General features: G+C 47.0%; 1 protein-coding gene across 1 annotated transcript; it reads left to right on the top strand.

The window, feature by feature from the left end:
- Positions 1-6,153: 6,153 nt before the first annotated feature.
- On the top strand, positions 6,154-11,775 carry ntn5 (netrin 5). Its single transcript, XM_061669702.1, has 7 exons — positions 6,154-6,176; positions 6,788-8,199; positions 8,919-9,107; positions 9,455-9,604; positions 10,126-10,176; positions 11,133-11,213; positions 11,288-11,775. The coding sequence occupies exons 2-7, from the start codon at positions 6,798-6,800 to the stop codon at positions 11,773-11,775; spliced, it is 2,361 nt and encodes a 786-aa protein (XP_061525686.1). The 5' UTR covers positions 6,154-6,176; positions 6,788-6,797.
- The last annotated feature ends 245 nt before the right edge of the window (positions 11,776-12,020 follow it).

The following is a 12,020-nucleotide window of genomic DNA, read 5'->3' as shown; positions in this document are numbered from 1 at the left end:
AAGATAGTAGGTCCTCATTCAGATGTTTTCATGTGTTGAAAGGCCGATGCAGGCAACACTAGTCATAACATAGGCGGCCAGAGGGGGGCGTCATAAGCAAAAATTAAAACTAAAGTGATCTCGATTGAATTTAGTCATGTTAAAAAAAAACGGATTGACACTTCATTCGATCACACGGGGCATCACGGCAACACAAAATTATTCATATTAAACATGAAAAATATTAAACATTACAAATCTGTACGTTTTTTTAGCTACATAAATGAAATCGAGGTCATAATTCAACACAGCAAAAAAAAAAAAAAAAAAAAAAAACATCCTTTGAATTGAATTTGCTCATCGGTTGCACATGATTAATAATATCGTAAAGCGACGTAAATGATTATTTGAAGAGGGAAATGACGTCTATTAAATGCAACCGATGTACACGAGCAAATGAAGTACTTTTCCCCCCCTCAATGTTGTGCGTTCTTAAGGATCCAGAATAAGTTCCATGACAATGTTAAATTGTATGTGTAGTTGTCATAAGAAAAATGGCTTCAACTCAGAAATGGAAAAAAAGACAACAATAAAATAACAATTATATGCACTTATTTCCATTTTTGGAGGGTAAAAAGTGGTTTTTACCACAGGATGATTGTTTTTAAATTGAATTTTCATTGTTTTCAACCAAATACTTGACGCGTCCTCTTTCAATTTGATCCATCCAACAAACCAAATCGCACCGTAAATAGCTCGAGGATTGACGCATGAAGAGCACCAACATTTATGTTTCGTTTTTTTTTTGTTTTGTTTTTTTCTTTTCTCGCAGGCTGATTTTTTTTTTTTCTCCCCCCATCGCACTTGTCCTGCATCCAAGCATAGCATTCGTTTACAATTTTTTTTTTTTAAAAAGTGCACCGCAACTGGCAGACACGCACATGCGTGAAGAAGCACACCTGGGGAAACATTGATGGTGGAGCCATCAATCACTTTTATGGCTTTTCTCGGGGAGAAACTTTCTCTCCAATCAAGTGTTCACTCCACCTGACATTTCCATCTGCATCAGCTTTGCTTCACATCTGACAACCATCTGCTATATAGTGCATGCCGCCAATTAGCTTCCAATTCCACTCGGATATAATTGCGGCAAAATGAAAAATAAATCAAATGAATACAAAAAAAAAAAAAAAAAAAGTGAGGATAACAAGACCTATGAGGCGGTTATTTTTCCTTTTTTTTTTTTCCTGTGACACTTTCTAAAACGAAGGTGCGGCAAATGGAGTCGGAGACGGAAAGAAATGTCTTTTTTGAATTCGAGTTTAGCAGCGAATTAAAGGTTTTAAAAAATGTAAATAAATACGCACAAAGCGCAATGTGTTGTGAAATTATGAATGACTATTAGTGTGACCAATATTGCATTCATGTCTCACAAGGTGTGTATGTGTGTGTGTGTGTGTGTGTGTGGAGGGGGGGAATACATCTAAATATAATAAGCTTGAAAATTTCATCCAAATCCTGACTTTGTTCTTCATTTCAAAACTGTAACAATGAAACGAACACGCTCGATATTTTAATGCCGATACCCATTTTCATATAATAGAGAGCAAACAAAGGCTCAAAGCGCTAAATTTCCACGCGCAATTGAAAGCGAATTCAAACAAATGTAAAGCAAGTCAATAAGTGGACTCACTTCATTGTGCGTAAACTTCCTCTCCTTCCAGCGAGTCCCTCTTATTTTGTCCTGGGAACCCCACTCCTCTGCTTCTTCCTCCTCCTCTTCTTCCTCCTGCTCCTCCTTCTTGTTCTTCTTTTTTTTTTTTTTTTTTTAAACAGCAGGACAGCAGACAGACGCGTGCACAGGCTGGATGCGAGGGCACCGCTGCGGGGGGAGAAGGACCATCTCGGAGGACGCGCATGGTGAGCCGCTCGCTTGCATCTGCTTTTATTGGGCACAACAAAACAGAGACATTTAAAAAAAAAAAAAAAAAAAAAAAAAAAAAAAATGGTGATCATTTCATATTTGTCATTTGATTTGTCCATAACAGCGGCTAAATTGTATTTATATTAAAAAAGATAAGTTCGGCCTGAATGCGCATTTGCGAAACTTACTGTGGGTCAAAAAAAAATAAAAATTTTTTTGCTGGTGTTTAAAGGTTCCATGAAACAAAAAAATCTTTAAAAAAAAGAAATAAAATGTTTTTATTCTTACAATTCACGAGACTGATTTTTAAATCAGAAGCAATCCATAGAAATGTGTTCGCATTTCTGTAATTGCCGTTCCGTAATGGTGCGGCTCTGTAAATATGATCATTCCCGGAACCGAACCAATTTGGTGCGCAATTGGCGGCTCATAATAATAATATGATAATAATGGACGCCATTAAGCCGCTTCTGTTGTTCTTGCCAAAATTAATCAACCCCCCCCCCCCAAAAAAAATAAATAAAAATAAAATAAAAGACCTCCCGTTGAAATACTTTCAGATTCTAAACTTTGTACGAAAACGTTATCCGGTTAATCGTGTTTCCTGCAGTGTCATCGATGAATTCAATGCAATTTCAGAAGTCTTTCATCTTCGGAGCAAATAAATAACGCTGCTGTTATTACCTCATCTAAAGGGCTTGTTCGCTCTTGCCAGAGTCATGCAAAAAACAAACAAAAAAAACACCAGAGCCATTTATGAAGTTTTTTTTTTTTTTTTTTTTTTTTTGTTGTGGGGGGGCCAAGGAAGGAAGCATCCATCAATTGTGGCACAAATTGCGTTTTTTTGTTTTTGTTTGTTTGTTTGGTTGTTTTTTTGGGATCCGACATAAAATGCATTCGTGTGTGTCGTTGCCCTGTAAGTAATCCTGTGTGGGCAGCATGTGGATTTAATTGGCAGGGTCAACACACGCAAAGAGCGCGCACGCGCACGCACACATTCGCCAGCACGGCTCGTCTTTGGAATCGCGATGATTTCATTCCCATCTGTTTTTCAATATCAACACGTGAAGCCTCCATGGGAAGACCTTTGCCAACTTGTATGTGTGACTGCGTGTCATATGAAAAAAAAAAAAAAAAAAAAAACATGGTTGACATGTGGGGTTCTTGGAAGAAGAAAAAAAAAAAAAGAAGAGGCATGCAACGAGAATATTCGCCGACAAGTTTACAAAGTCCGCAAACGGAACGATACGATGAAGTGAGTTGAGGAGCTTCACCCAAACAAACGTCGTGCTTTGCCGCCATCTGGTGGGCAAAGTCGCCAAAATCGAACTTCAATTCGAGTACTGTTACTTCAAAATAAATACGACTCGAGCAAAAGTAACAAAAAACAAACAAACAAACAAAAAAGTAGCAGTCGTCCAAATAATCACTCGTGAGTAACTTTTGATTTATATATGTATTTTTGTATCCTCGCTGGGGTTGCGTGTGAGCTGGAAAAATACAAGTAGAGAGCAAAATGTTGCTCTGAACGAGTAAAAGTAGCATGACTTCGGTCCAAATGAAGTAAGTTGCATTTAAAACTGCTTCAACATTGTACAAGTTAGCCAGAAAGTTACTAAAGTCAAAGTAACTCAATCAATGTAGCACATTCCCACACTATGTCGGCGTAAACTCAGGCGCTTCACCAAGACAAACGTAGTGCTCAGCCACCATTTTGCGGTGGCAATCACAATCACTCGTAGATTTTCGCGATTCGTGGCAGGGGGAATATTTGCAAGACCCCAGCGGAACTTCAAAATAGTTCAACATGACAGTCGGAGCCAAACGTCTTGCGACTAATGCCGCCAAGCGTTTCTTTCATTTTTCCAAATCAAACACAAAGACGTTGTCTCATTTGGTTTTTTTCCCCCTTTGATTGCGTCCCAAACCTGAAGGACAATGGCGCTTTAAGGTAAACATACAAGCAGAATGCTAATCCACTTTGTGCCACTTCCAAAATTAGATTCTTACACCAAAAATGGAGCCGCTGGAATCTGCGCCGTGTGGAATAACACACACACCACACACACACACACACACACACACACACACACACAGGAATGTGGTTTGGGAATACAGGCTGCAGTGTTATATTTCTGAGGACAATTGCAAATTAACAAAGGTGTCAGAGCGGTTACATGCGCCGACAGGTGTGGCGCTGCGTCGCCTTCGAGCACGCTTGTTGCCAAAATCAATTCTTACACCCTGGACTTTTCCACCAACCACCAGCGGGCTTTGCCTTGGCCTCCGCCCGAGCTGCTGCGGGCCCATGACGAGGAATTTTAAAATGTGTGGGACTCATCCGCTCACCAGAACGCGCCCCGGACGCGCTGAGGTGGCGAGCGGGCCGCAGAGTTGACAGGTAGTCAGACAAAAGCCCAAAAATGAAATTTTATTTTGTGCGTCCAAAAAGAAGAGTCTGACCTGTGAATAATCATGAGGCATTTAGCTCAACTAGCCCTTCAAAACACATTTTTTACACTTTCCAAATGCCTTAAACACATTTAAACTTATCAAAACACACTTTTCAAAGTATGAGGAGTAGTACCGTTTGTTCCCTTCCAGCTGAAGTTGACGGTGAAACAAGTGAATTGAAAGTTATTCGTTCACGCGCTAAAAACGTTCAACCAAATCGTATCAGTCAGTGAGCTTAACGCTAACATACGACGCCACAGATGGGCTAACGGGAATTAGCACGGCGCAGTAGCACATACAACAAAAGAAAATGAAACATTTTATATTTAAACACCAAACTGTTGGACAAAAGCATATATTGATGTAAATCCCGTAGGGTAATGCTAATGTATAATGCAAAATGCCAGAGATCGGCTAACGTAAATTAGCATCAATGTTACAGTAATTATAAACGTTCAAACAACTGCTACTTTATCCACACAGAGCAGCATCGCACACAAATAGACTTGAAACATTGTATATTGAAACAACAAACCGCTCAACCAAACCTTATATCAACAAAAGTCCGCTAGCTTCATGCTAACATATAATGCAAAATGCCTGAGACGGGCTAACGGAAATTAGCATCGATGTTACACTAATTATAAGCCTTCAAACAAGTGCTGCTTGAACCCACACGGGGCACTACAACGGGAAATTGCGGCGGTTAACTGTACACAAACTCATTTTTCATAGGCCCCGCACGGTGGTGTCCAGGCGGTAAACACGCCCCCGGGTTGTCAGCACGTAGTCCTGCCAGCCTCACATAGTTCCATCAAAAGATCAGCCCTGCAGTTGGCGACGCTGATGTCACCACGCCACTATTTGCTTGTATAAGCTGACAGTCGAAACGAAGTCATGCTCACAATGGTATTCTTTGTGGTTCTTGCCCCTAATAGGCCCGTGTCGGTCACGCGACGTAGACAGGTGCAGAGCCTCGCCCCGATCGAACCCGGGCCCGATCCCGAGCGGTCTTCCCTTCGGGGTTTGCTCGATCCGCCTCCCGAGCCAGGCGGTCCCTCAGGAAGCGTCATATTTGGCTAGCTAATTGAGCGCGATGACGAGGCGGGACAGGCTCTCGGTCGTGCCCCGGGGGCCGGGGTTGCGCAGCCCACGTCGACTTTGCTGCCAGTGTCAGACGCTTGTTAGGACGCCATGAATCGCACAGAGAGCGAAGGGGCTTGGAAAATCAACGAAGAGAATTCTGCAAGGTGACGGAGGAAAGAAACCAAGAATGGAAGGTAATCTGAAGAGGAAGTCCGTTTTGTGGTTCGTTGTTTGTTTTGTCCACATTCCAAAAGTAACTCTCGGGTGGATGAAATCCTGACAGTTGGAGGAATTACACTCATCACCAGCTGGAAGAGGCAGGAAGAGATTTGTTCGCTCTAGGGGAAAAACAATTCATGTTTAGGGCTCAAGCAAGATTTCCATCGATAAATCTTTTTCCCGCAACACGAGCGTGACCGCCGCTTGTGTTGTGCGTCCAAAAAAAGTCCAAAAGATCTCTGGCGCGCACACCTCTGCCTGATCACAGGCCTGCGAACGGCGGCCGGCGATTCCACAAAGGAAGTGCCATAAACGGGATGGATACGATCCAGCTTGGGGTTTGGCTCCAGCTGTCAGACATATTTTTGGGTCATTTCAGACAAACGCACCCTTCAAGAGCACATCTTCTCCGGTAGTTTGGAGATTTTGTTCGAGCTTCTGGAGCTGCGGGTGCAGTTGCGGTGACGCCATCGTGTATTTTCAATTCAGCCACTCTCAGTGCACCTGAATCAACGTCTCTATCACCTTGTCATTGGAGAAACCGTCAAAACTAGCCAAAAAAAAGAATATAACAGCACACAACTGTGCCACGTACTTCACCTGGAGAAGGTCTGAATCAATATTTATCAGATCACGTGACCAAAATGTGCTGATCACTACAGACGTCTTTTGCTAGTCGAAAGGTTTTGCGATGATCGACCAATCAGTGGACGGAGATATGCTGCGCTAGCCCTGATAGGACAAATTTGAAAAGTGATTGGTTACAGAAACGGTCCCAATGCTGTTATAGTTGAAGTTACAGGACCAGCACGACTAATTCTGAAGGCTCTGGGCAGATGAGATTGGCATGGCAACACTGAGGCTGAAATCTGATTGGACAAGACGAGAAACACGACCAAATGATGAATCATGGAACAAATTTTAGAATTTAGGGTGTAAACATAGGTCAGTGCTTCTGAAAGCGTTTAGGCTCGCAGAGAAGGCCTTCCTGTCCTTGCCTGGCGACTGCAGTGAAAGTTACTTCTGGCTTGTTTGCTTTACCAAAGACTAAAAAGCCAACTTTTACCAAACCTGGTGCCCGTCAAGCACAATTTCCTCATGTTGTCTTTTTATTGTCCTCCACAGGCTGGATGACATGATGTTCCGGGCCTTTTCCCTTCCCCCTTCCACCTCTCCCTTCCTCGTTTTCCTTCTCCTTTATTTACTTCCTCGGCCTCTTCTCTTCTCCACACTGTCCCACGTCCCGCTGAGTTGGACTTCACCTCACGATCCCTGCTACCACCCGGACGGGCGTCCTCGCCACTGTCTCTCCGAGTTCATCAACGCCGCCTACGGGGTGTCGGTCAACGCCAGCCGCTCCGTCCGAGGCTTCGATTTGGACGGAAACATCACCACCTTGACGGACCTTCACAATCCTCACAACCTCACCTGCTGGCAGGCTCGAGGGGATCAGAATAGCGGGGACTGGGTCCTCACTGTGCCCCTGGGTCGGCGCTTTGAAATCACCTACATAAGTCTGCAGTTCTGCCATCATGGGGAGCCGTGGGACCCTATCTCCATCTCCATCTTCAAGTCCATGGACTACAGACACACTTGGAGGCCGATGCAACATTATTCCAGCGACTGCTTTGGGGATTTCGGGCTCCCTTCTCAGACGGTGGCCCAGAGCAGACACCAGGAAACAGAACCACTGTGCTCCGATCCTCGGCCCTTGCAGAAGCAGCGGGGCGGTATCGTGCTGGCGTTCTCGGCCCTCGACGGACGGCCGTCGTCTCCTGATTTTGATTATAGTCCCACTTTGCAAGACTGGGTGACGGCTACAGACATCCGTGTGGTCTTCCGCCAAACATCTACAAACGCAAAAATGGGCTCAAGCATGAAGGAGGATGGATGGACAGAAGAGGGACAAGTGGGAGACCACGTGAGGTGGAGTTCTGCCGACGGCGGTGATCCGATTGGCAACCTGAACACAGATAACGCGCCGGCCTTTTTTAAAAGTGCCACAAAAGACTCTGCAATGAGCACGCAGAAGAAAGGAGACAAGCTCCGAGGGAGAGGTCATCACAAGGGTGCGAACAATGCGACCAGCAAGGAAAGCGGGGAGACGTTCGGCTCGGACATTTCCTCAAAAGCTCGAAAGCTTGGCCGCAAGAAGGAGGGTGACCAGAGACTCCTTTGTCCCAACGGTGACGGCAACTGGAGGGTGGAGGGACGCCACAGGGGCGCCAAGGGACGAGAACTGAGGAAGCGACGAAACAACCGTCCCAACACCCGCCAAAGCTCCAGAAATCTACAGGCGGCACCACGACCGCTCCCTACCGCACCCGCCCTGCCCCCTCTGGCGCTCTCGGACCTGCAGGTAGGGGGTCGCTGCAAATGCAACGGACACGCTTCCAAGTGTCGCCATGACGACGCAGGCCGGACCGTGTGCATGTGCGAGCATCACACGGCCGGCCCGGATTGCGACGTGTGCGAGGATTTCTACTTTGACAGACCGTGGCATCGGGCCACGCCCACGAACCCAAACCCTTGTGTGGGTGAGTCATACTTTCCAGAAGTCTTCAAAGATGAAGAACACTTGGAGGCCATCGTAGGGTTTAAAAGCGAATTAAAAGTGTTCTATCTCAGAATGCATGATATTACCAGCAGCAAGAATATCCCGAGAGACTGGCTAAATGTTCATTATCTGCGGTCTCACTGTGTGACGGATTTGTAAATCGTACATTTTTCGCTATGTCGCGGGATTTGACAGTGAGCCTTTTTCCACGGGGACTAACGTTACCGCAGACGTGCGTCCGGGAGCAATAAGCGCGAGCCAGGAGGAAAGAGCGTGCACAAGACAGACTGTCCCAAGTTTGAGATAATTTCACACTTAAGAAAGGAAGATAAAATGCAACGCTTACACAACTTCACGTCTCTGGTATAGTAAAGCATTGTTAGCTAATTTAACTACCGCGAGGTGGAACAAACTGTAATCCCGTCACGGGTGGTCGAGGTTAGACACAACCGCCAGTGCACTTTCAAGCGCATAATAATAAACAGTAACAGTAACAAACACACATACGAAGTCACGGATACTACAGTGGAGAACAGCCACGGTATGCTATGTGATCTGCAGTAGAGCTTGGTAACACTGTTACCATCTTTCGACAATATTGCGATAACATCAACTTCTGTCTATGACTCCCACCCACTGTCCAAAACCCAAATCACTTGAATGCAGCTGTATTTGCTTTTGCGATTTCTCCCCCTCCAGCGTGCGAGTGTAACGGCCACGCCACCAAGTGCCGCTTCAGCATGGAGGTGTTCCAGCAGTCTGGACGGCGCAGCGGGGGCGTGTGCCTCAAGTGTCGCCACCACACCGCCGGACGCCACTGCCAGTACTGCCACAACGGGTACACCCGGGACCAAAGCAAGCCGCTGCAGCACCGCGAGGCCTGCCGACGTCAGTGTGTTGGATTTTTAGAGGATGAAATGCAAACGATTGTGCACGTCTATTCGGGACGCGGCTTCCACCTGTAACCTGCAACCCTGTCCTTACCGCCGCTTCGCATGCGCTGTGACCCATGACCTTTGACTGGTCACAGGTCCCTAAGTGGCTGTCGCTAACTGGCGTTCTCGACTCGTGTAAACTCGGGATTACACATTGCACTAAAATGGATCCAAGAATGGCTGATTGGATCTGGTGTTTGTTTATCGGTCTATAATATCAATGTTTACCAAGCCGTGGTGAAAACATGCTTGACCTCTAGGGTCTGAATGATTATTTCCCCTGGCTGTTCCCTTCTCCAGCTTGTCAGTGCCACCCTCTGGGAGCCGTGGGTCGCTGGTGCAACCACACGTCGGGTCAGTGCCTGTGCCGGCAAGGAGTGACCGGCCTCAGGTGCAACCGCTGCGCCCCTGAATACAAACAGGGCACGTCGCATCTGCGGCCCTGCGTCCGTAAGTCGAGCCAAACGCTGTCCGCTGACCGAGACCCGGCGCTACGTGTCGCGGGCCTCAAAACGGGCCCAGACTCGTCACTCTGACAGTGAAAAGGGCTGCGTTTGTTTTTACTGCCGGACCAGGCTAAATATAGCATCCATTAGCCTCCCGCGGGGGATTGAACTGTACGTCTGATCCTCCCTCGTCAAGACGAACGACAGGGATAAAACATTTTAAACACCATAATGTTCGACCAAACCTTATCACAACAAAAGTGCAATCACGCTAACACCCGGAGGGTTAGCGAACGGGGTGGGGTGTGTTCCATGTCACTGGCCTCGTTGCGTCAGGAAGGACCAAAGCTGGTGCGGTGACAAATGTTTGCACTTTTACAAGAGGCCTGGACAATGTACGAATGGATGCCGTGCGACTTCGTAATGCTCTGGCCTGATAGAATAAGTCAACAGTCGCGCGAGATTTGTCGATCGTAAAAAAGGACCACACACTGATCAAGTGTCTGACAGTCTTTTCTTTTGCAGGGATTCAAGAGGTTGCTCCAACGCCAGCGTTTCAGCCGCAATACAGCATCGGTCAGTAACAGTGGATGTCGAGTGAAACCCTGTTTTTAATCATAATCACATTTTTTTTAAAGGATTCCTCCGCTCAAAATAAGAGTCAAAACCTGCTCGCTTCAAGCGGTTTTTTTTTAATTTACTTCTTATCTATTTACTGCAAAACTGACCCATAAAACAAACAAGACCAAGCGAGCTTAATGCTAACCTATCATGTGAAACGCCTTTGATGGCCTTTGACGGAAATTAGCGTGGAAGTTACAGTAATTCTAACCCTACAAACATATACAAACCATCATAATTATACAGCTTAGATAAGCCTCCTGTTTTAAAGAGCCAAGCATATGACTGAAAATCGACACCAACATATATCGGCCTCCATCAATTTTGCGCATAATTAAGCGCATCGTCTTTCGATCGGATCTCTAATTGGATCTCGTGACTGGACCTCAAGCGGCTCGAGGCTCCTCGGGAACGTCCGCCCGCTGCTCGGCAAGGTCGTCTGTTCGTCACAGGATACTGCGATGACAAATGGAAGCGGCCACGTTGTCACTAACGAGTGAGAGTGCGTGTCGTGTTTGCGTTGTCCCCCAACGGTTTTGCATTCGGTTCCTGGGCCTTCAGTGGGGACTTAATTGCGGGAGGCCAGTTTGAAATGTGGTGAAGGAAAGAGTCCCGTTGCCAAGAAAGTTCAAGCTACAGTACACGGGCCAGCACGAGCGATTGTGAAGCCCCGGGCAGATTCGGTCGACGTGGCAACACAGAGGCTAAAACCTGATTGGACAGAAAGATCTGACATCCTCTTTCACTCACGCACACAAATTCCAGTTCCATGTTTATCGCTGAAACGCTCATTGGCAAGACCTCACGCAGGCTTCGCTCTCTGCTCACCATGCATACCACCACCCTCACTTTCCATTCCAGCAGTTAAGGGAACAAATCTTGAGCTGACCGCCCGCTTCTCTCCCCCGCAGATGAGGAGTGTGCGTCCCACTGCCAGCCTTCGCAGGTTAAAGTCCGGATGAACTTGGACACATACTGCCTCAAGGACTACGGTTGGTTTCTTCCTTTGAACTCCCGTCGCCTTTGCCTCGGTGAAAACGTGAAACGTGAAACTTGCGTGTGATAGTGCTGAAGGTGCAGGTGAGAGGGATGGAGCGTTCGGGTCCATGGTGGCAGTTTTCCATCTCGGTCCAAGTCGTCTTCCGCACGGGATCCCCGTCGCGCATCCGCAGGGGCCCGCGGTCCCTGTGGGTGCCCGTCCGGGACCTGGCCTGCGGCTGCCCCGCCCTCCACGTGGGCCGGACCTTTCTGCTGATTGGCGCCGACGAGAGCGAGAGGGGCTGGGCGCCGGACGAGAGGAGACTGGTGGCCGATCGCTCCACGCTGGCCCTCCAGTGGCGGGAACACTGGAGCCGCAAGCTGAGGGGCTTTCGCGGGCAGGACAAGAGGGGCCGCTGTCCCGAGCAACCCCCCCACCCTCACAGGAAGCCCCCGGAGTCCCAGACGGGATACATCCCCCCTCACCTGCTGGCTGACACGGACGTCGGAAGCTCGGCCGGCGAGGTCTCGACCTCGTCGCCGCGACACAAGGTCACCCAGGAACGAGAAGCGTGAAGCCTTGTTTTGCTTTTTTAACGCACTTTGCTTTTAACTTTTAACTTCATGTTTTACCTTCATGTTCTTGTCATAAAGTTATTTTATTTGAACTGTTTGATTCATATTTATTGCTCCCGTAGTTATTTTAAATAAAAAAGGAGGAAAGTGACATTGGCTGGATTCGGAATCATTCACTCATTCCCTGTTCCTTAAAGACCGTGTAAGGTGAATTCAGACATAGAGAACTCTGTAAAACTCAGTTG

The sequence above is a fragment of the Phycodurus eques genome, chromosome 23 (genome assembly GCF_024500275.1).
Source record: "Phycodurus eques isolate BA_2022a chromosome 23, UOR_Pequ_1.1, whole genome shotgun sequence".
Lineage (NCBI taxonomy): Eukaryota > Metazoa > Chordata > Actinopteri > Syngnathiformes > Syngnathidae > Phycodurus > Phycodurus eques.
This window is presented reverse-complemented; position numbering and strand designations above follow the sequence as displayed.

What these genes read in the sequence shown, in the direction of transcription:
- ntn5 (XM_061669702.1), top strand. Translation starts at nt 6,798, where the DNA reads ATGATGTTCCGGGCCTTTTCCCTTCCCCCTTCCACCTCTCCCTTCCTC. An exon ending in GCACCGCGAGGCCTGCCGAC is followed by an intron (nt 9,108 to 9,454) that starts GTCAGTGTGTTG and finishes TCCCTTCTCCAG; the next exon opens with CTTGTCAGTGCCACCCTCTG. An exon ending in ATACTGCCTCAAGGACTACG is followed by an intron (nt 11,214 to 11,287) that starts GTTGGTTTCTTC and finishes TGCGTGTGATAG; the next exon opens with TGCTGAAGGTGCAGGTGAGA.